This window comes from Syngnathus leptorhynchus, chromosome 7 (assembly GCF_054491065.1).
Source record: "Syngnathus leptorhynchus isolate UIUO chromosome 7, UIUO_Slep, whole genome shotgun sequence".
Classification (NCBI taxonomy): domain Eukaryota; kingdom Metazoa; phylum Chordata; class Actinopteri; order Syngnathiformes; family Syngnathidae; genus Syngnathus; species Syngnathus leptorhynchus.
In genome coordinates, this window is record NC_141201.1 from 12810001 (window position 1) to 12835212 (window position 25212).

The 25212-nt window shown below is 43.8% G+C and overlaps 1 protein-coding gene across 1 annotated transcript in view; it reads right to left on the bottom strand.

Moving 5' to 3' along the window:
- The window catches only part of appbp2 (amyloid beta precursor protein (cytoplasmic tail) binding protein 2), a 134090-nt gene that overhangs the window by 64617 nt on the left and 44261 nt on the right, over window positions 1-25212 (bottom strand). Inside the window, 3 exon segments of the mRNA XM_085916750.1 lie at window positions 3440-3564; window positions 24907-25012; window positions 25089-25156. Of these exon segments, the coding sequence (XP_085772876.1) occupies window positions 3440-3564; window positions 24907-25012; window positions 25089-25156 (299 nt within the window).

The window sequence follows — 25212 nt, forward strand, 5'->3', positions numbered from 1 at the left end:
TTATATATTTTATGTGCCCTCTTTGCATCCATTGCAGCCTGGTGATCCTGAAAGGGGGGTCCTTCCATCTGTGGTCCCTTCTCAAGGTTTCTCATTTTTCCCCTGGTAGGGTTTTTTTGAGGTTTTCCTTGCCCTTTTGGGAGCCCAAGATTAGGGGATGCTTTGAGAATAATTGTCAATTGATTGTCTATGTGAAGCCCTTTGAGACTGCTTGTGATTTAGGTCAAGTCAAATAAACTTGACTTGACTTGAATTGCAAGGAATTTAGAGATTTCTACATCTACGGTCCATAATATCATCAAAAGGTTCAGAGAATCTGGTGAAATCACTGCACGTAAGCGCCACGGCCGGAAACCAAGACTGAATGACCGTGACCTTCGATCCCTCAGACGGCACTGAAGCGTAAAATACAACAGAGAAGACCCCAGACTGTTGCTGCTGAAGCGATTCATCAAGCAAGAATGGGAAAGAATTCCACATGAGAAGCTATGAGAATTAGTCTCCTCTCTTCCAAAACGTTTATTGAGTGTTATTAAAAGGAAAGGTGATGTAACGAAGTAGTAAAAAAGCCCTTTCCCAACTTCTACTGCACGTGTTGCAGGCATGAAATTCAAAGTTAATTATAATTTGAAAAAAAAAATAAAGTTTATGAGTTTGAGCATTAAATATGTTGTCTTTGTCGTGTATTCAATTGAATATAGGTTGAAAAGGATTTTCAAATCATTGTACAAGTGGAGCCTCAGTTTTCAAACACAATCCGTTCCAGAAGGCTGTTGGAGAAGTGAATCGTTTGAATTCCGAATCATGTTTTCCCATTACAAATAATGGAAAAAAAATGTTATACGTTCCAAGCAAAAAAAAAAAAAAACCTGTCATTTTTTCATTTGCGCACTTTTGTCTGATCGCGCAACTGCAGCGCACCGCCAAACGCGCAACCGTAGCGCGTCGCCGACCGCGCAACTGCACCGCGCTGGTCGCATCATTGTGACAGCGGTCGCTGAAATTTAGAAAATATTTTTAAAGTCCTGATGTACTTTCCAAAATTTAAGTGGACCTCGGTGCGCAGGAAGTTTAATTTTGTCAGATCACGCAACTGCAGCGCACGGCCAAACGCACAACCGTAGCGCGTCACCGACCGCGCAACTGCAACACGCTGGTCGCATTATTGAGACAGAGCCGTCGCTGAAATTTAGAAAATATTTTTAAAGTCCTGATGTACTTTACACAATTTAAGTGGACCTCAGTGCACAGGGAGCTTAATCTTGTCCCATCGAGCAACTGCAGCACACCGCCAAACGCTCAACCGTAGAGTACCGCTGACCGCACAACTGCTCAAATTTAGAAAATATCCTTTAAGTTCTAATGGACTTTCCAAAATTTAAGTGGACCTCAGTGCGCAGGGAGCTTAAATTTGGCCGATCGCGCAACCGCAGCGCGCCGGGCGCTCACTGTCGCATTGCTTTAGGAGCATCTTTGTGTTTTAGAATGGCTTTACTGCTCCCACTTGTTTCATTAGGAGGCATGATTAGAGTTGATGCAATCCTCAGAGTAACGAGAATGTAATAACGAATGGAGTCAGTTGATGCGGGTCCTTTCGGCTCATCTCGCGAGGTTCGACAACCGAATTTCATCCGACATCCGAAGCAAAAAAATCAAAAATGTTTTGTTCGAATACCAAATTGTTCGAGAACTGGGACGTTCGAAAACCGAGGCTCCACTGTATTTTGTTTTTATTTTCATTTTACACAATTTCACAACCTCTACCAATTCCGGTTTGTATTTGTCCATTCAGCGATGCCGGTGCCTTCTATCGCACCTCGGCATGTGCAGATCGGATTGGATATTTTTTTTCCTGGAAGCCGGGGTAGATGCACTCATCAATCGGGACCGGCGTGACTCTACGACAGCCATCCTGCTCATCCGGCCCATTGTCCTAAAGGTTAGACATATGTGATTGTTCATTTCTCTTGTTAGAACCACTTACATCGTCAATGACTGCTGTACCACTGTAACATATATGTACATGAACGTGAAACAGGAAGTGGTATCGCCCTAAAACGGCCTTCAAAATAAAGCACCCTACCTCAAATCAAAGCACGACTTGAATAAAATAACATGGAGAATTCTTAACACATGCTGTAAATATGTTTTAGAACAGCTTTTATTATTATAACATTTTCTTATAACAAGGTACAACTGTACATACTGAAAATATGTTTTTAGAACTCTTGTTATTATAACATTTTCTCTATAACAAGGTACAACAACACTGTAAATATGTTTTTGGAACTCTTTATTATTACAATTTCTTGATAAAATGGTAACAAGTGTATGCATAGCAATTGTGTGGTCACTCCCTGCCTTCTGCTGGCGTGTGGGCAATTTTTGTGCCATAATTCCCCAAAATACAACTTTTATTTAGAATTTTAATTGTTTTACATTTGGAAAAAAAATCTGCGATGTAGTGAAACCGCAATAAACAAACCGCGATGTAGCAAGGGATTACTGTACACTCTAAGTTTGTAAGTTTATATGTCAACGCTCACGCCTGCCCGTCAATCACCCAGTAAACCCCGCCTCTCACGTGCTCATAGCCACACCCCGCCAATCAGCTCAATCACCCACAGCTGCCGGCTGCTCGTTAACCTCCCTACATAAACCCTGCTATCCAGCTACTTCTCTGTCAGTCTGTCCCAGATGCTACCTGTTTGCTCACTGCGGTCGACCCGTCTGACTCCTGTTGCTGACCTGTTCCGTTCGCTGACCTGTCTTGCCTGCCGCCCGTCCTGACCATCTGCCCGTTACTGACCATGCTCTGCTTGCCGCCCGCCCTGACTGTCAGTCCATTTTTGACCACGCTCTGCTCACCACCCGTCCTGAATCTCTGCCCGTCCCCGACTACAATCACCGCAAGCACTCCGCCCTGCTTGCTTTGCTGTTCTCTCCGTCAGGTCAGCTCCTGCTCCCCGGGTTCCCAGCACCCCATAGAGCGTGTTCCTCCACGTAGCTGCGGCGTCTCACGCCGCGGGATGAGCATCCACCCACTCCTGTTCGAGCTCCAGAACTCCGCTTCCCCTTCCCTTGCATTCAATAAAGTCTGCGTTACTCTGCACTTGGCTGTCCTGCCCTGTCTGTCACATTATATGAGTTTATTCAGGTTGCCACAGTACTGCTTAGGGTGAAGTGAGTTGATTTGACTGCCACTGTACAGTGCTCATCTCAAGTTTGCACTTAAAAGTCAAAACAAAAAACAAATGTCTGCACCAATGTATTTGAGAAACTTCACATTTTGCTTGACCTCGACTAAAAGTTCAGCTGTAGTTCAAGAAAAACAAAAATGATAACACACTACCCCACTATTGTTAACATAACATTGTTATGTACGGTATATGTAATGTCCAACAGTATTCACTTCTTTATTTGAATTCAATGTACTCACAGCGCATTATCGAATTTCCCAGAGCTGTACTGGTGAACATATGAGGAATACGCCAGGTCTTCATGAGCTGTGGCAACATGGATGTTTTTTCCTCCAAATACAGACTGTCTGATGTCCAGTGCTGTCTGGGATTTGCACAAAAAGAAATTATGTTTTTAGATGCATGCATGTGCTTATTATTGTTAAAAGTCCAAATAAAAATTTGTAGTATTGTGTTGTGGTAGACATTGTGAGCAATTTGTTTTACGACTGTTAAACTTATCAATTTAAACATCCTTCAGCGAGTCCTTATAAAAAAGGTTTTGAAAATGAATGAAAAATGGAAGTGTAAATAACAGTTTAAATAATGGTTATAGAGCTATAACACCCCTCCGTGAGTCGTCACCTTATCGTGGTGGAGGGGCTTGCGTGCCCCTATGATCCTAGGAACCATGTTGTCTGGGGGTTCATGCCCCTGGTAAGGTCACCCATGGCAAAAGGGTCCTAGGTGAGGGGCCAGACAAAGCACGGCTCACCAAAGCCCCTTATGATGACAAACAAAAATGGACTTCGTTTTCCCTCGCCCGGACACGGGTCACCGGAGTCCCCGTCTGGAGCCAGGCCTGGAGGTGGGGCTCGAAGGCGAGCGCCTGGTGGCCGGGCTTTTGCCCATGGGACCCGGCTGGGCATAGCCCGAAAAGAAAACGTGGGTCCCCCTTCCCATGGGCTCACCACCTGTAGGAGGGGCCAAAGGGGTCGGGTGCAAAGTGAGCTGGGAGGCGGCCAAAGGCGGGGACCTTGGCGGTCCGATCCCCGGCTGCAGAGGCTGGCTCTAGGGACACGGAATGTCACCTCTCTGGCTCGAAAGGAGCCCGAGCTGGTGTGTGAGGCAGAAAAGTTCCGACTAGACATAGTCGGACTTGCCTCCACACATAGTTTGGGCTCTGGTACAAGCCCTCTCGAGAGGGGCTGGACTCTCTTTCACTCTGGAGTTGCCCACGGTGAGAGGCGTCCAGCAAGTGTGGGCATACCTATTGCCCCCCGGCTGGGCGCCTGCACATTGGGGTTCACCCCGGTGAGCGAGAGGGTAGCCTGTCTCCGCCTTCGGGTGGGGGGACGGGTCTTGACTGTTGTTTGTGTCTATGCAGCGAACGGCAGCTCAGAGTACCCACCCTTCTTGGAGTCCCTGGAGGAAGTGCTGGAGAGCGCTCCTTCTGGGGACTCCATCGTTCTACTGGGTGACTTCAATGCTCACGTGGGCAATGACAGTGAGACCTGGAAGGGCGTGATTGGGAGGAACGGCCCCCCCGATCTGAACCCGAGCGGTGTTCTATTGTTGGACTTCTGTGCTCGACACGGATTTTCTATAATGAACAACATGTTCAAACATAAGAGTCCATGTGTGCACTTGGCACCGGGACACCCTAGGCCACGGTTCGATGATCGACTTTGTTGTCGTGTCATCTGATTTACCGCATGTTTTGGACACTCGAATGAAGAGAGGGGCGGAGCTGTCAACTGATTACCATCTGGTGGTGGGTTGGCTCCGATGGTGGGGGAAAATGCCGGTCCGACCTGGCAGACCCAAACGCTCTGTGAGGGTCTGCTGGGAACTTCTGGCAGAATCCCCTGTCAGGAAGAGCTTCAACTCCCACTTCCGGCAGAGCTTTTCCCATGTCCAGGGGGAGGCGGGGGACATTGAGTCTGAGTGGACCATGTTCCGCGCCTCCATTGTTGAGGCAGCCGACCGGAGCTGTGGCCGTAAGGTTGTTGGTGCCTGTCATGGCGGCAATCCCCGGACCCGCTGGTGGACACCGGCGGTAAGGGATGCCGTCAAGCTGAAGAACGAGTCCCATCGGTCCGGATGGCCAAGCGGAACGCGGCTACGGCGGTTGATAAGGCAAGTACACGGGCGTGGGAGGAGTTTGGCGAGGCCATGGAGAATGACTTCCGGCCGGCTTCGAGGAAATTCTGGTCCACCATCCGGCGTCTCATGAGGAGGAAGCAGTGCACAGTCAACACTGTTAACAGTGGAGATGGCGTGCTGCTGACCTTGAGTAGGGACGTCGTGGGGAGAATACTTCGAAGACCTCCTCAATTCCACTGACACGCCTTCCATTGCGGAAGCAGGGCCTGGAGACTCTGAGGCAGACTCCCCAATCTCTGGGGTCGAAGTCACTGAGGTAGTTAAAAAACTCCTCAGTGGCAAGGCCCCAGGGGTGGATGAGATGCGCCTGGAGTTCCTAAAGGCTCTAGATATTGTGGGGCTGTCATGGCTGACACGCCACAGCATTGCGTGGACATCGGGGACGGTGCCTCTGGATTGGCAGACTGGGGTGGTGGTTCCCCTCTTTAAGAAGGGGGACCGGAGGGTGTGTTCCAATTACAGGGGAATCACACTCCTCAGCCTTCCTGGTAAGGTCTATTTAGGGGTGCTGGAGAGGAGGATCCGTCGGGAGGTCGAGCCTCGGATTCAGGAGGAGCAGTGTGGCTTTCGTCCTGGCCGTGGAACAGTGGACAAGCTCTACACCCTCGGCAGGATCCTCGAGGGTGCATGGGAGTTCGCCCAACCAGTCCACGTGTTTTGTGGACTTGGAGAAGGCGTTCGACCGTGTCCCTCGGGAGGTTCTGTCGAGGGTGCTTCGGGAGTACGGGGTGCCGAGCTAACTGATAAGGGCGGTTCGGTCCCTGTATCACCGATGCCAGAGTTTGGTTCGCATTTCCGGCAGTAAGTTGGATTCGTTCCCAGTGAGGGTTCGACTCCGTCATGGCTGCCCTTTGTCACCGATTCTGTTCATAATTTTTATGGACAGAATTTCTAGGTGCAGCCGAGGCGTTGAGGGGTCAGATCTGACCCTTAGGCCTTGAGTTTGACACCTGTGCAGGAACCCAGCGGTTAGAAGGAACCCTCAACTGTTGAGGGGGTCCGGTTAGGGGACCTCAGCATCTCGTCACTGCTTTTTGCAGATGACGTGGTGCTGTTGGCTTCTTCAGGCCATGATCTCCAGCTCTCACTGGAGCGGTTCGCAGCCGAGTGTGAAGCGGTCGGGATGAGGGTCAGCACCTCCAAATCCGAGTCCATGGGAACACCTTGGGATCCCCCAGGATGAGCTGGATGAAGTGGCTGGGGAGAGGGAAGTCTGGGAGTCCCTCCTAAAGCTGCTGGCCCCGCGACCCGACCCCGGATAAGCGGAAGAAGATGGATGGATGGATGGAATTTAAAATTTTGTACAGATATTAGCAAAGATCATGGAAGTTGACAAACGTGATTTGCTTTAGCGGGTCAGACAAAATGATGTAGGGGTCAGATCTGACCCTTAGGCCTTGAGTTTGACACCTGTGCTTGAACCCAGCGGTTAGAAGGAACCCTCAACTGTTATTAGTATCATAGTTGTTGCAATTGCTAATGTTCTTGTTCACCCATCATTTCATTCTCAGGATATGCCAATAACAGTTTGCTTGGATACAGACAATAACAGAGTAATTTGCTGATTGTTCTGGAATTCTGCATCATTTGTTCTTTCTCAACGTAGTTCAACTCAATTTTATATATTGAGCACCTTAAAAATTCCATCGCAGTGAATCAGATATAAGAAAAAAGACATAAACCACAATAAAACACTAAAAGTCATGTTAAGTGGAAAACCAAAGAATAGAAATGCAATGAGTTTAAAATGAATTCATAGATTGACAGTGGCGCTTGCCGAACATTTAATGGAAGGCCACTCCAAATAACATGGACTGATCACTGTACTAGCAATTGAGTCTGGTCACAGTCGCATCAAGTGCAATTCTGAGGTGTGGAAAACTAATCAGTGAAGAGTGGATGTGATGAAGAAAGAAAAAAAAACATCTTTTGTAATACATGCTTCTAAGGCTGCTCACTGTTGGGGTTTTAATACATAACTATGTGTTTCATTCATTATTACACTTTAAATAGTAACTGTAAAAAATATTTCCTCTCTTGTACGCCTTTTTGAATGTTATGAGGATAGACTTCCAACACCAAAGTATGACGTTGCTCATTAACAATATGTTGCCGCAAGTAAATTTGATTGCACGGTTCAGTTTGAAACTGGCTGAGCCACGGTCGAGGTCGGGCTCGCCAGACCCATTTCTTTTGTACAGAAAGAAAGTGGGTTTTACTCTCCAGGCTACATTCCAAAAGGTGGGCCGATATGGGAAAATATTGATCCCCACTGAGGATCCGCTTTGTCTTCAATACCTCCAGTCGGGTCTGGACAGCTTACCTGAGGCACCAGGCAGCTATGCATAAGTAAATTCTGTAAATACTTGGTGATTTTTCATCTTGTAGCCACCGGCTTTCTTTCACTATCATATGTGGTGGGGTTTCGCGTTCCAAATGAATAATGCCATTCGTGGTTTACAGCATGCCTTCATCTTGTCCATTCATAGGATTTTTTTTAACACCAATTTGGCAGGTGCAGTCCTAACCAAGCCTTGTTGATGAAACCTGCTTGGATCAGAGGTGAAATGTCTTCAAAGATAACCAGCACAGTTTAGTTATGCCATAATTGTTCTCTGGCACCACAAACGTGTTCATTACTGTGGAAATGGTCAATATTTAAAAAATGAGTCATATTATTTAATGATTCACACCAGCTGTCAGCAACATTTTTGAAACTTCTTTTTTTTTTTTTTATTTCTACATTTTTACAAGCTATTGTTTTTAAATTTCATACATGATTTAAATATAAATGTTGGCAAATATGTTATATATTATCATTAGATTCTCTGGTTCTAATGGAAGATCTTGGCTGTAGGGCAGTTTGACCTTGTGCCCAGGAATTTCCAACCGGTATAGAATGTTAAGAGAACAATGGTGTTTTTCATGGTTCAGGATGCATATGGCGGGAGCCATGAATCGCTTTAAAAAATGACATCCTGGTTTGAACAATGACATCGTTGAGAGGTCCATACTGCTCGCCTTAAACAACAACATCCTTGTTTTCCTGAAATCATGAGATGAACGTACTGCTGTGATCAAGAGAAGCTATACATTTGTGTAAACTCCACCCATTGCATTTATTCAATAAAAAGGGGCCAGCCTGTGTTTGGGGCGCGGTTCGGGCCACACATCCTGAGTGTGTGTGTCTCAGGCGCCCTCCGGCAGAAGTCGTTGGCCATTGAAGACAACTTTCTGCCTCTGTGAGATTCTTGATAAATGTTGATGAACCCAACAATAAATGTAATAGTTGTATCTCAACATAAAAGTGGAATACATTGAGATTTGCGAGGCGGCGTGGAGCGAGTATGCGTAATGCAGAAAATATATGTTGAAGGGATATTTTTTGACACTGAAGTACTGAAACATGCAAATCCCATGGTTGAGAAAATTCTGAAAGTAAAAAGAAAAGCGCACCCCTGAGTAGAATAAGAATCCACTGATCTGAAAAGGTCAGAAGAGATTAAGGACAATATATATAATCAGGTCGGCAGGGTGATTTCGGAGGTGGAAAAAACCTTCGGAGTGTCTTACTTTAGTTGAAGACTTTAAAAAGGCCCTTTACAAAGGGTGTGCGCAGAGACATGCAATTTTTGTTAAAAAGACATTCCTTGCTTATGATTGGAGTCTGGTGTTTAAAGTAGACATATCTTGTAAAATTGACTTTTTTGGCATTGAAAAAACAATTTAAAACAATGTGTACCTGGAATATCCAGGAGTGTAGAAAAGTGTAATATATCCCTTTAGGTGCTGCAGCGATACTGTTGTGATCGTTTTGGGGGCTATTTTTTACTATGTTCAGATTTCTCCGTTTTCTATGACGTTTTTTTATCGATTACATCACATCCGTTGGGGCGGGACAAACTAAACAAGGTAATGGATATTGCCAAACAGAAATCCGAGTAATAAACATGGCGTATTCTCAAATCCGCCATGTTTAAGATGAATCCGCTTTGTATATTACTCTGTGAGACTTTTGTAGTTCAAACAAGTCAAGGATGCTGAAATGGAGGGATCAAAATGCTCCGTTGTTGGATCCATCAATCCACACAAATCATTGCACAACATCAGAACCTCAAAGAAGTGCCTTGTTAGGGTTGAATAGATTAGGTTGATCATATTAAGTTGGAATGTAATCAGTAATAATTAACCTAAGCTTGTCCTGTCTTAACAAAGTAGTAGAACAACCCCTGCTATGATGTGATCAGAGGCCAGGGGTTTCACCCCCATCCTGCCCACTCACACCCCACCCTGTGTCTCTCAGTAAAAAGGCTCTTGCAAGAGGCCCGAGTCAGACCTCATTCGATGATCGCTGTATGCACAGCGACTAATGACTCTCCACTTGCAAGTGTTTAAAAAGGGCATACTGTCTCCCGTTGTGGTTCTTGCAAAAATAAGTTAGAGTCAGAACATCTCTAAAATTGTGGTGCCATGACCCGGATTCCAACATACCCACTGCTGATCGACGGAGGACGACGTGCTGCATTGTCGACAGGCCAGCGTCCATTAGGAGGACCTGGTAAAGAAAAGACCTGGCAAGAAAATTCTTCGCTGGGCCAGCATCTTAGGTCTGCCTTCGTCTGACAACAGTGGATTGACGGGATCCGGCAGTGCAAGGAACCAGGGGACAAGTAAGTTAAAGCCCTAAAATTGTGTGATTGTGTTGCAACCTGGTTTTTTGTGTGTTGAGTTTTTTTTGATTGGTGAATTGTTCTATCGGGAACATTAGGAATAATTACGAAAAGGGATTGTGTTGAGAATGGTATATGAATGTTGTGTGGAGGACTTGGATAACTTCAGACAAATGTGATGAAAAGACTCCTCTTCGGTGACTGTGTGTGAGATGCAAATGAGCAGGGATGAATGATTTCCTGAATGAAAGGAAAATATAGGTTGAATAGTTGAGGTTGTTCGAGACTACTATGGAAGATTAGTAGAACAACTTTGACGAAAGAGTGATTTTGTGCAAGTTAAATGCTAAGAAAAAAGAAAAAAAAAAAAGGTTGTTGCTAATTACTAACGAAGCTATGAGGAAGTGGTGTGGGTGTTTAGAAGGGCACGCGCTTATGCGCTTCCCTGGCTCATCAACATTTGTTTGACTGATCAAAGGAACCATTTGTTACAGGACTTAACATCCAAATCTAACCGGGATCAGAGAATCTCCTTGAAACCAGGAGGCAATAAATGGGACAGCCCCTGTCATAAATGGTCTTTTGTCAGGAGGAATCTTTAGGAAGTGCTTGGATTCTCCTTGCAAGACTCCTGTTTTTCCAGTCCAAAAGGCCAATAAAATTGATTGGCGAATGATACAAGATTTCCGAGTAGTAAATGAAGCAGCACCTAATGTGCCTGACCCACACACGCTTCGAAACACTTTTTAAGGCAGCAGCAATTGCGACACGTGGGCCTTGCCATGTGTCGACAGGAGGGATGAGGTCCATCATACATCAACAATTCATTACCTTTGGTTTAGATGCTTACTTAATTTTTTTTTGTAAAGCATGTCCTGTTTGTGTGAAACATAATCCACAAGGAAACATGAGATCTAAGAGAGGCTCATTTCCAAAACCAACTTACCCATCCCAAATCATGCACATGGATTTTATCGAACTCACACAAAGTGGACCTCACAAATACTGCCTAGTGATGATTGATGCATTTTCCAAATGGGTTGAAATAGTTCCATCTAAACGAGTAGATGCCTTAACAGTGGCACCCATCCAGTGCAGGCCTGGTTGAACGAGCAAACGCTACTATCAAAAGCAGGTTGAAAAAATGCATGGAATCAACAGGCAGAGCCTGGCCGGAGTGCCTAGACTTGGTGAAACTCTATATGAGAATCACCCCCAATTCAGAAGGGCTAACGCCTTTTGAAATTATACATGGGAGACCATATAGACTACCTGTGTTCCCTGCAGATTTGCAAAAAGCAGATGAAGAACAGACCTTGGCAGATTACATGATCAAAACGCTCAAAATGAAAGATGTGTTAAATGCAAATTTACTGCCGCCTGGTCTTCCTTCCCCACAGGTTGACAACCTCATCAAGCCAGGAGACTGGGTCTACATCAAGGTCATCAAAAGAAAGAACTGGGCCAGCCCGCGGTGGGAGGGTTAGGGTTAGGGTTCCATTCCAAGTCTTGCTGACTACTCCCACTGCAGTAAAGATTGCTGAACGGCCCAGCTGGATTCACCTCAGCCACTGCAAGTTGCAGAGAGTGCTGGACCCCTCATTCGGAGTGGTGGGGAAGTCCGACTTCAAAGGGGTTTCATCGGTTAGGGTGGAGCGTCTCAATGTTGGTGAAGAATCCAGCGATCCCCACTCCGCTAGGCGAGGAGATGTCCCGGTGTCTCTGCCATCCTAGTAGCAACGGAATTCCATATGCCAGGTGGATTCTATGCTGCGCTGTGTGCTATGGTTTGTGGGCTCATCTGAATGGACCAATGGACAGTGTCATTCGTGGAAGAAGATGGTCACATGATGAGAATTTCGAGGACTGGTCATGGGACCCCAGAAACCCATACGAAACCAACGCTTGGTACCGATATGTGAAGTTCAGTGTGAGAGCTCACACACAGGAGGGATGCTATGTGTGTTCCAAACTCCCCCCTTCCTCCACGCAAGTTCACTTGGAGGCCAGAGCAATGAATGTCACTAAAGCAAAATGTATGGCATCCATGGGAGGAATTGGATATCAACACCATGCTGTCACAGTCAGTGATGCCGACCCTTTCCGCCCTGGACTTGCAGACGGTACCAGTGATCAGCTTGTCTGGACAAATCTCAATGTGACTGTTAAAGGACGAACGTTGCCGCAAGTGGCCTACACAGAGAGACCAGCTGAAGTGAACTATACATGTTACATCCAAGGAAACAAGACCCACAAATGCATCAACGACGACTGCTCTCCAGGAGGACACTGGATGGGAGCTTTGGACATCACCGCTGAGTGTCAGGATAAGAGAGCCATTTCAAGTGGTGAGGGCTCTCCTACCAACATGGCTGCGCCATCAAACAGAACCTACTTCATACAGAATGGCTGGTGGCTTTGTGATCAAAAAGGTTGTCCGATGCTGCCCGCCAACTGGACAGGAGTGTGTGCACCAGTGTGGGTGACAGACCACACCTACAGAATACAACATCATCAGTTGACGACAGCACGCAACTCTTCTGGACGTCAACGCAGGGCTGTTGTGACCTTTGACTCTCATGAGCCTGTCTGGGATCAGTGATGGACAAAACAGAGCGATTCAGGCTATTGACCAAATGGTCTCGCAAAACAGGATGGTTCTGGACTTGATGACTGCAACACGACGGTTCCAGCAAGGAAGCAGATCCACCATCGACAGCGTCCCCGCCCCCAGTTCAAATAGAGGCAGAATAATCCTCTTCCCCCTTGGTGGCCAGGTAGTCTACCCTGGCCACTGAAGACGACAACCGCGCAGCAGACATTTCCAGGTTCTCCCCCGACGAAGCAGTGCTGCAAAGGGGGTGAGAATTGTGCTCACCTTCCAACAGTGGGCGTGCCAAGCCCCCGACGGCTGAACAATCACGAGCAATTTTTGTCTTGACTGTTGTTATTGGTAACATTCTGGTCGCCTAAGGCAGAGGGACCGTGTGAGACTTTTCCTGCATTATAACATCTTGCCGCAGGTTTTTCACTCACACACTAAAATTGATCTACGTAGATTGCGATGATGCTGTTTAGCTGTACATGTCTTACAGAAACTTAAGGATTTGGCCATCGAAAATGCTTCGCAAGTGATGGGTACAATGATATGCTGTTTCTGTGTTGTTTTTTTTTATTGTTTTTCTTGACAACATTATATGATAAACAGGAGGGATATGTTAGGGTTGAATAGATTAGGTTGATCGTATTATGTTGGAATGTAATCAGTAATAATTAACCTAAGCTTGTCCTGTCTTAACAAAGTAGTAGAACAAAATGCTAAGATCCTTTGCACTGATTGACCAACTGTAGAAGACGCAATCAAAGTTGTTCTGTTTACTCAACATCGTAAAACAACCCCTGCTATGATGTGATCAGAGGCCAGGGGTTTCACCCCCATCCTGCCCACTCACACCCCACCCTGCGTCTCTCAATAAAAAGGCTCTTGCAAGAGGCCCAAGTCAGACCTCGTTCGATGATCGCTGTATGCACAGCGACAAATGACTCTCCACTTGCAAGTGTTTAAAAAGGGCATACTGTCTCCTGTTGTGGTTCTTGCAAAAATAAGTTAGAGTCAGAACATCTCTAACATGCCTGGTAAAATTTCATTTTTCAAGCAGTGTTCCCATATCTGTGGGCAAAGTCCTGCTTGATAAGGAGTGTTTCAGAAATATTTTGCCAGTATAGAGTCTCAACTATAACTGGCAGTACTACCACCACCCCTGGCAACATTAGCTTTGCAGACATTACAAACCGCCGTCGAGCTAGTTGGCATGTTCAGTTTAAAGTACCTCCACACAGCTGACTCTTTCGTTCGCTCCATGTTTGTGTTTGTTTAGAAAACTCTCGTGGCATGCGGCACACGTGCTGCTGATGTATGACGTAGCCCACGTCCCAATAGACTAAGGAAAGGATTGGCTCACAAATTGGCTGCATTTTCCGATACCCGATCCATCTATTTTGTTGCTATCGGGGTCGATATCCAATCCAGATATCGGATCGGTGCATCTCTAATAGAGACGGATTTGCCGAAAGACTTCATTTCATTGATGGTTCAGTTCCTTCAATCTATGGAAACGACGGACACAATAAAGCGGTAAGTTTGAGAAGACACAAAAATAATAAACTGTATTTCACTTTAATAATATTGTGTGTCTGCACTTGTTTTCATAGCATTAGCGTCAGTCTCTCTGCTGCTCACTCTTCAGAGAAGATGCAAAGAGGAGAACAACTTGCAACTGGCCACCTTAAATACTACTAGAGATGTTTTGTAAAGAAATATACCTTCAACCAGAATCCAGACTCCCATTGGAAGCTGTAGGAAGTGTTTAGAGGCTGTTATTCCTGCAAAAGGAGGATCTATTAAGTATTGATTTCATTTTTCTGTTGAGGTGCCAAATTTATGCACCTGCCTACTTTTGTTCAAGTAATGATTGCACAGTTTCTGTAAATCCTATAAACTTAATTTCACTTCTCAAATGTCACTGTGTTTGTCTGCAATATGATATATTTAACTGAAATTGCTGATCCGAACAACCAATGATTTACAGGGTCTGGCAAAATGATCCGACACATTTGTAGGTTAAATAGAATGCGAATAAATTAAAGTAACAAAAAAGTATTTTTTTTTATTTTCGAAAAGTACATATTTTGTTTTGTTTCGTTTCATTTCATTTTTGTTTTGTTTTCGAATAATGTTATTTTGTTTCGTTTCAGTTGCCAACATGAATTGGACCGGTGAGCATCGCGCTTTCATTGTGGAAACGTTTATCAAGAACAAATCTGTAACTGCAACACAACAAGCGTTCCGTTTGAGCTTCAGACTTGGTAGGCATGATCCGTACCTGCTCGAAAACACGATCTTGTTATGGGTTACTAACTTCAGAGCCAGTCGATCAGCACTGAAACGAAAAGCAACCGGCCAACCTCGCACCGCCAGAACGGCAGAAAATGTGGCAGGGGCAAGACCAAAAACGAAAATGAAATTGTTAAGACAGGACAAGCTATGTTAATTATTACAGGTTACATTCCAACATAAGCATAGGATCAAACTAATCTATCAACCCTAACACCTACAAATGTGTCAGATAATATTGCCGGACCCTGTATGAAGGAAATTCTTGAAAATTATCAGGGGTGCCCATATATATCGTAATTTCTGGACTATAAGCCACTTCTTTTTGCTAAAGTTTTGAACCCTGCAGCTTGTCGTCGGGTGCGGCCTAAATATGGATTTTTCGTGATTTTGGTGATGACTAATACACTTATACACTCGTAAAAGGCTGTGGCCCGCTGTTGTGAGGCACCGCTTTGCTGGACAGAGGGATATGGTACACGGTCACTGGGGAGAAAAGTGGTGTGTTGATGGCCTGTCCATCCACCAGCCAAATAGTGCCGTATAATTCACACAAAGACGAGACAGAATGAGATCAAGACGGACATTACTAAAGAAAGGAAGCCTTTATACACAAACCCTCTTTACGTGGGACATAAGAAATGCATATGATGCCGCTTTTAAGTTAAAGGCAGTCAGTCGATTTGGCTCTTAACGTAGGAACTAGGGCTGCTCATGCACGCACTTCAGAGGTTTCTTTCGGTCACTAGGGGGCACTAGGCTATTGATGACATTTTGTTGCGTTACCCTTTTCTTTATTTATTTCCCGGTCACGTCTACTCTGGAGCTATATGTAGCAGTTGAATGTAATTTAGCGCTTTGTGCTTGAATAAAATTAGCATGAACAAACCCTCATCAAGGAAAATGTTAGAAGAAATGCATAAAACCTACAACGAAATAGACTGAGAAAGTGTGTGTCGAAGTATATCTGACGCTGTTCAAATCCGACACTGAGGAGGACTTCGATGGTTTCAGTGCACAGGAGGAGGATGAAGACAGCTCTCAGTGACTTTTACTGGTATGTTTTTTTAACCAGCCCTGTTAGTGCTGTGCTACTGTAATGCTGCTGTGTTACCGCCCCGTATCAGTGACTTTTACCAGTATGTCTTTTTTATCCAGCCCTATTAGTGCTGTGTTACTTCTGTGTTGCTGCTGTGTTACTGCCGCATCACAGGCGTTGTTTGGAAAGAAAAGTGAAGTCATGTTATTAAAACTTTGAAAACTCTTTCTGTGTACTGTCTTTCTTTGTTAAAAACTCGCAGGCACATGCGGCTTTTAGTACGGTGCGGCTTATGTATGAAAAAAACAAGATCCTCTCCTAATTTTTGCTGGTGAGGCTTATAATCAGGTGAGGCTTATAGTCCAGAAATTACATATACAGCAGGGACGTGCAGTCAGAGGAGGCAAGGGCCGTGCCTCCCCTGCCATCATGAAAAGGGGGGGAATAATTCAATTGTTTTTATTATAAAGTCATTTTTCTTTTAATTCCAGTAGTTTTGTATCATTATGAACCAAAATTGCTGAATTTTTATACTCATGTTAAAACCGAAGACGAGTCGCTCAGAGAAGGCAACTTCCTGCCTTGCCTCCTCTGAGGATTGTTCAATCACACGGCTGCCTGTGTTGACAGGCTATGCAGTTAGACTGAACTGCTGTCTGTCTCTATGTCACTGTTTAAGTGTTGAAACACTGTGGCTGTATTAACTAATTTCCGTAGTTAAGTTGACAAATATATCTAGTGGTTTTTGTCATCTGTCTGTAATGTCGTGTTTCTTTAGATCACAGTGTCAAACTCAAGGCCTGGGGGCCAAATACAGCCCGCCACAACATTTTATGTGGCCAGCGAAGACAAATTGTGCATCAAATTCGTGTGTCATTACTAGAATTGCAAATTGTCTTCACTTTTAAAAATATCTTTTTTTTAATATTTGCTCATTGGGTTGACAGTCATAATGGCCATTCGAAAGAAACTATGACTACAATGCAGCCGGCGAAAAAAATGAGTTTGACACCCCTGCCTCCAAACAAGACAAGCACAGACTGCAACGGACAATCAGGACTGCAGAAAAGATCATTGGAATCAACCTCCCATCTATCCAAGACTTGTACCTGTCCAGGAGCAGGAAACGTGCAAGCAACATCTCTACAGACCCTTCCCAACCAGGTTACAGTCTGTTTGAACTACTCCCCTCCGGACGGCGTTAAAGAGCTCTGTACGCCAAAACCAGCAGACACAGAGACAGCTTCTTCCCCCAGGCTGTTGCTCTGATGAACTCACACCACTCTTAGAGTCTCAGACCCATTGCTGTGCAATAACATCCTGCTCTCCACACCTTTTTGGATTGTCTACACCGTTTGTACTGTGTGTCTTCTTTGCATCCATTGCAGCCTGGTCATCCTGGAAGAGGGACCCTCCCATCTGTGGTCTCTTCTCAAGGTTTCTCACTTCCCCTAGTCGGAGATTTGAGTTTTTCCTTGCCCTCAAGGGAGTTTAAGATCAGGGGATGGCTGAGAATATTGTCATTTTCACATGTCCTGAGTGTTGTTAGTCACCTAAATGTTGAACAGAGACTGTGATGTAACGAAGTCAAATTCCTTGTTTGGCACGCTCAAACATGGCGAATAAATTCTTCTTGAATCTTGAATCTTTAGATGAAGAAAATGGCTTTGAAAAGAGACCCAACGAAGGAAACTGAAAAACACGAAACGAAAAAAACTTCTCTAGCCTTATGGCAAGGCTAGTGATCCCGGGATGCTTCACGTGCCCACTTGTAGAATAAGTGATCTCCAGTTCAAATTTACAGTGAACAACTGAGGAGCAGTCTTCCATTTATTTCATTTTACATTCTTTTTTTTGTTCCGTTTTTACATTTCGTTTTACAATGGAGGATTACATATCCAAACTCAAACAATTTTCAACTATGGATTTTCAGTCTAAGCAGGAGGTCATCAGTAAAGGAAGACCAACTCTGGAGTTAAAAGGTTTGTTTTGGACAACGGGACTTCGGAGCATGTCTTTTCAAACGGAGTGGTACGCACGATCGAAAACAAGCTTTTGATTCTATGTGCTTCATTGAATGTTTTTATGTGTGAAGACTGCTGATATGGGATTTTAATTAAAATAGTTCAAATTAATGAATAAGCTACTCTAGAGCAGCGTTCCCCAACCTTCTTTTGTGACACGGTTAGGTGTCGGACAAATTTTAACGGGGGAGGGGGGGATGACGTCATGAACCAGAACCAGTGATGAACCTCACCGCACGTCACTAATATACAGTTCTGGCCAAAAATATTGGTACCCCATCAATTCTGTCAGAAAATGATTGCAATTACAAATGCTTTGATATTAAAATGTTCATTTTGTTTGCCTTTAATGTAAAACTACAAAAAGAATGTTCAAAAAAGCCAAATTGGATATAATTTCAGACCAAACATAAAAAAGGGGGTAGACAAAAGTATTGGCGCCCTTTGAAAAATCATGTGATGCTTCTCCAATTTGTGTACTTAACAGTATCTGTTACTTACCTGTGGCACATAACAGGTGGTGGCAATCACTAAATCAGACTTGCAGCCAGTTAAAATGGATTAAAAATGACAACATCTGTCCTGTGTCCTTGTGTGTACCACAATGGGCATGGAGAAAAAAAAGAAGAACAAAGAACTGTCTGAGGACTTGAGAAGCAAAATTGTGAGTAAGCATGGCTACTCTCAAGGCTACAAGTCCATTTCCAAAGACCTGGATGTTTCTGTGTCTACTGTGTGCAGTGTCATCAAGAAGTTTGAAGCCCATGGCACTGTGGCTAACCTCCCTAGATGTGGCCGAAAAAGAAACATTGACGAGAGATTTCAACGAAAGATTGTGCGGATGGTCGATAAAGAACCGCGATTGACATCCAAACAAGTTCAAGCTATCCTGCAGTCCAAGGGTACAATAATGACAACCCGTACTATTTGTCGGTGTCTGAATGAAAACAGACTCAATGGTAGGAAACACAGGAAGACCCCATTTCTGACCAAAAGACATTAAAAAAAAACGGCTGGAGTTTGCCAAAACTTACCTGAAAAAGGAACAAGCGTTTTGGAAGAATGTTCTCTGGTCAGATGAGACAAAAATAGAACTTTTTGGGAAAAGGCATCAACACAGAGTCTCTACTGTCAAATATGGCGGTGGTTCCCTTATGTTTTGGGGTTGCTTTGCAGCCTCTGGCACTGGACTGCTTGACTGTGTGCATGGCATTATGAAGTCTGAAGACTACCATCAAATCTTGCAGCGTAATGTAGAGCCCAGTGGGAGAAACTGGGTCTCCCTAAGAGGTCATGGGTCTATCAGCAAGACAATGACCCAAAACACACTTCAAAAAGCACTAGAAAACGGTTTGAGAGAAAGCACCTTCTAAAGTTGCCAGCAATGAGTCCAGACCTGAATCTCATAGAGCACCTGGAGAGATCTCAAAATGGAAGTTTGGAGATGGCACCCATCAAATCTCAGCGACCTGAAGCACTTTGCCAAAGATGAATGGTCTAAAATTCCAGCAGAGCACTGTAAGAAACTTACTGATGGTTACCGGTTCACAGTAATTTTATCGAAAGGTTGGGCTACCAAGTATTAGGCTGAGGGTGCCTATACATTTGTCCGGCCCATTTTTGGAGTTTTGTGTAAAATTACGATTGATTTGACTATTTCCATTCTCTTTTGTGAAGCAAAATAAATTAAGATATTACCCTATTTTCACGATCATTGGGCGCACATAAAACCCTTTAATATTCTCAAAAAACAAAGGTGCGCCTTTTCATAAGATGCACCTTTTGTGTGGACCAATTTAAAAAATCTGTAAAGTTGTTTTGTGTGGCTTCCGTAATATACAGGCATAATATGAAGACCCGATGAACCAAACAGAGGACATATGTTTTACGTACGCAGATCGGGATAAAAAAAAAACAATCAGAGGACTAGATGGAACACCTAGAGGAGTACATACCTTCACCGCCATTGGTAAATAAATACTATTGTTTGTACAAATCTGTAAAGTAGTTTTGTGTGGCTTCTGCTACACAGAGACGTAATATACAGGCACCCGATGAAGCAATCAGAGGACACTACGTTTTACGTAGTTCGAGGCGGTAGACCAATCAGAGGACTGGACGTGACACGTAGAGGAATACGTACCTCCGCCACGATTGGTAAATACCGTATTTTTCGGACTAAAAGTTGCTCAGGAGTACAAGTCGCATCAGCCATAAAATGCATAATAAAGAAGAAAAAAACAGTAAGTCACACTGGAGTTTAAGTCTAAACGATACGGTATGCTAATGTGACATAAAAACAAACGGGAAGCTGAGAACGGGCCCGGCGGAACATGAACAGTTATTCAAATAACTATAACATAAATAACATGTTTATCAAACCATCTGTGCCAAATCATTAAAGCCATCGATCGAATTCGTCGTCATTTCAGTAAATACCACGGCGTGTGCAGCGCGCCGCTGACGTCGGACTTGTCGTCAGTTGCAGTTCAAATTATTCCACAGGCTCATATAACAAGATATAAACTATATATCAAATAACAATAATGTAAACAATTTGATCAAACCATCCATGTCACTTCAAATCAATAAATACATCGGAATCTTGTGTCACTTTAAAAAAAAAAAAAAAAACACAGCTGTTGACTCCGGAACGAGGTGTGCCGCTGACGTCAGACTAGATATATCAAATAAATGTAATCCAAACCACAATTTTATCGAAGCATCCGTGTCACTCCAAATCATTAAATCAATCGGAATCTTCGTCTTGTGTCACTTAAAAAAAACAAACAGCTGTTGACGCCGGAACTATGTGCGCCGCTGACAGACTATATTATCAAATAAATGTAATACAAACAACAATTTTAACGAACCAACCGTGTCACTACAAATTTTTAAATCCATCGGAATATTCATCCTCTGTGTCAAAAAAAAAAAACAGCTGTTGACTGCGGACCTACGTGCGCCGCTGACGTCAGCGTCGTCATCAGTTGCAGCTCCAATTATTCCACTGATCTACGTATATAACTATATTGTAGCGTTACCCTAAGTACCAGGCAAGACGTGGGTTTGGTAACCGGCTCTTTATTTCACAAAACAAGAGCTCACCATGTGTGTGGGATTCATAGTTTGGGTGGGGGGGGCGACTTATACTCAGGAGCGATGTATACGTGTAATTATTCACAAATTTTTACTTGATCATTAACACATTACTAACTTAGTGGTATATTTGATCACTTCACATTATTTTTATTTTAAACCGCATGAGGGCGCACTATGGCTGTGGAATAATTGGAGCCTCACTGACAATGAGTTCCATTCACTGACTTCCGGAGTCAGGAGATTTTATGGAGTGACACAGATAGTTCGATAAACTTGTTATTTATGTTATAGCTATTTGATATATAGTTTAGCTCAGTGGCCTAGTAGTAGAGTGTCTGCCCTGAGACTGAAAGGTTGTGGGTTCAAACCCTGGCCGGGTCATACCAAAGACTATAAAAATGGGATCAATTGCCTCCCTGCTTGGCACTCAGCATTAAGGGTTGGAATTGGGGGGTGAGATCACCAAATGGTTCCCGAGCGCGGCATTGCTGCTGCTCACTGCTCCCCTCTCCCTCAGAGGATGGATCAAAATCACATGGGATGGGTTAAATGCAGAGGACAAATTTCACCACACCCAAGATGTGTGTGTGATGATGATCATTGGGGGGGGGGGACTTTTAGAGTAGCAACGTCTACGTTGTTGGATTTCAGAAGTTTCCGATTGTCTAGCAAGGCAGTGAAGGCAGCAGGGGGAGGGGGGGGGTGATTTAAATGTCAATGGATTTACATGATTCACGAAAATGACACTCGACGGAAAAACACACGGATATCCCCGGATCCGCAGAAAATTCTCATCCCTGATTACCGTACATTTCGGGCTATAATATGCACCAGACTAGTATAAGCCGCACCAGCTAAAATGTGTAATTTTTGTTTTCTTTTAAACTTATATAAGACGCACCAGACAATAAGCCGCTCGTGCGCACAGTTATTTACAAAGAAGACAGAACACAGAAAGCCTTTTTAAAGTTTTAATCACATTAACATTTCGTTGTAAACACGGAAGTAATAGCACTAGCTGGGCTAAAGTTATAAGAACATCAACATTTTGTAAACACGGAAGTAACAGCACTAACTAGGCGGGTAAAAAAAAAAAACATACCAGTCAACAAAGTCACTGAGAACCATCTTTGTCTTCCTCCTGAAACGAGCAAAATCTTCTTCCTCAGTGTCCGATTGGAATATGCATGTAAAGTCGCCGCGTAATCGTGTCAGGTTTTTAATGTTTAATTCCCATTTGTAAGAGAATATACACAAAGATGATTGTAAGGAAAGAGATGATTATTTAGGAACGCATAACTTTTATTAACATAACCGCACAACACCGGTCCACAGCCTTTTTATGAGTGTATAAGTGTATTAGTCATGAGAAAAATCACGGAAAAAAAATCTATATAAGCCGCACCGGACTATAAGCCGCAGGGTTCAAAATTTGAGAAATAAGTAACGGCTTATAGTCCAAAATTTACGGTAAATACAAAAAAGACTTTGATTTCAAGTTCATCCGCCATAAATTACTTCACAATCACAAAATAATAATCCATAGTCTTTTTGCGAGGGTATTTTTGCTGGGGTATTTTTTTGCCTTTCCCTGTACAGTGTCACTTACAGCTTCTCTGATTTTAACGTCGCCTTAGTCCTTGGTGTGTGGACATTTGAATGAGGAAGTGTCTGTGTCACTGATTATCTTGCAAACGAACACTTGTGTGCACATGAACTGGGAAGGGATGGAGGAGACACGCTCGCAACTGATCATGAGCGCTGGCTCGTGCGCGTTTCCGTTAGGACGTGTTTCATTTCTGTGGCTAGCAGGTCCTTACGACACTGCCAGCGGAACCACTTATTATTGATTTTAGGACACAATGCTTCAGGCCAGTTTAAATTTAGACGTGGGCGGGCCGGACTTTGGACATGCCTGGCTTAAACGATATCCACCGTAATTTTCGGACTATAAATCAAGTTTTTTTTCATAGTTTGGGTGGGGGGGGGGGGCGACTTATAGTCAGGAGCGACTTATGTGAATTTTTCACAAATTTTCACAATTAAAAAACAATGAGTGAAATCGTGAAAGATGAACCGCGATGTAACAAGGGGTTACTGTAATTTGAATTTCAAGTGACGTCAGCGGTGCAGCGGATGTTTACATAAAGGACAAAGATTCGATCACAGGATGACGAAGATGACAAAGGGCCCCACGCACTACCGGCATCATTAGCGGCTTTGTTTGTAAGTGACACGGAGGATGAAGAGTTTGAGGGATTTAATTATTTGGAGTGACACAGAAGGTTTGAAAAACTATTATGGCTTTTACGCATGCCCGGTCCTACTCTACGGAGCTCTCTTTCACCTCCGTGGATGGAAGTCGGGGGCCAGCACTCGGCCTGGTGGCTGTCCGGGGACGCTGGATGGGGCTTGGACATGGCTTTTACGCACGCCCGGTCCTATTCTATGGAGCTCTCTTCCAACTCTGTGGCTGGAAGTGTCACCTCCGGGGATGGAAGTCCACGCCGCCACACGCCTGGAAGTCGACGCCGGTGCTTGGGGTCGTGTGGCGGTGAACTATTTGTTATAGTTATTTGATATATTTTGTGTAGCAACTTGTATATGTTTTTATTGTTACAGTTCAGTAGTTGTTGGCTCGTTGAACTCGTTTTGTTAAATAAAGAGCCGTTTACCAAACCCACATCTTTCCTTGTACTTTGTTAACGCTACAATATAGTTATATACTAGATCTGTGGAATAACGACGAGGCTGACGTCAGGGCGCACGCGCGGCGCACACTCGGCCAGCATTGTTAACATAATGGACGATTGATGGATTTAATGAACTGACACAGATGGTTTTATAAACGTGTTATTTATGTAATAGTTATTTAAATAACTCTGAATGTTACGTCAGGCCCGTTCTCAGCTCTTCGTTTGTGTTTATGTCACGTTAGCATACCTATTGTTTTGCCTGTTGTTGCTTGTTCATGTCTGTTCTTGATGTTGGATTTTGTCGAATACATTTCCCTCAAAACGCGACTTATACTCCGGAGCGATTTCTATGGGGTTTTTTTCACGTTATTGTGCATTTTATGGCTAATGCGACCTATATTCTAGAGCGACCTTGAGTCAGAAAAATACGGTAACTATAATTAAAGTTGAGTTGAACCAACTTCAGTAAAGTGTTCTGTAATACACCCTTTCTTTGGTATCACAAAAACATAAATTTCACTGGTCACCAGGAATCATGATGGGCTCGCGAGTTACCCCCCCCCCCACCCCCTTCACGTCAAATTGTTATTTTGCAATGCTCTCTCACACTCAGTAAGCATTGGTCGATATCAGGGACGTTTTGCTATTCAATTTTATGGGATCATGTGTGATCATGCAAGAGCCAATCACGTATGAAGCGGTGGCACATAGCCATTTCACATTGCTCTCACCTTGGGAACACTTGGTACACATCAGTGAAAATTCAGCACATTCTGCTGTTATTTTTTGTTTTGGGGAGGTCATGTGACATGCTTGAGGGCTTGGTCTCATCAAAAAGTGGTGGTAAGTGTTGACAGCTGAGACTGAGAACTTTTTGTTACGCAAAATACATGTCTGACCACAAGAAACTCCTCTCTATCAAATTACTATTCAGATAATACGTAGCAAATCGAGAAAACATAATACATGATTACAGAGGGGTGAAATATGCTTTTGTTGCGGTAAAATGTGTCAATCTGGAGAGACGGTATGCACAGATTAAAATCGTGTTGACTACCATGAAAATAAAGATGACAGCCGTGAAACCATCATAAGTCATGTCTTTTGGTTTATAGTAGTTGGGTTTACTTACTTACCTGGTAAATAGTAACCGACTGGCATATGTTGTCTACGTTTAGTAAATAAAAGCCATAATCCAGCAATGTGTCCGAATATTTAGGATGCTTATGCCCAAAGTGTTCTCTGTAAGAGAAAATAGTGGTCAGATGTCATTGTGATAATTGAAATCAATAATGAAACACTTAAAGTTACATAATACCTTGCTAGAAATATTCCATGTTTAATGAGTTTCTCTGCCTTTCTGAATTCTCTCTTCACCACACAGGCCTGAAGCAGATGAATAGATTTAAGACACTGGAAAAATGGTACATAGCTCAAGGGAT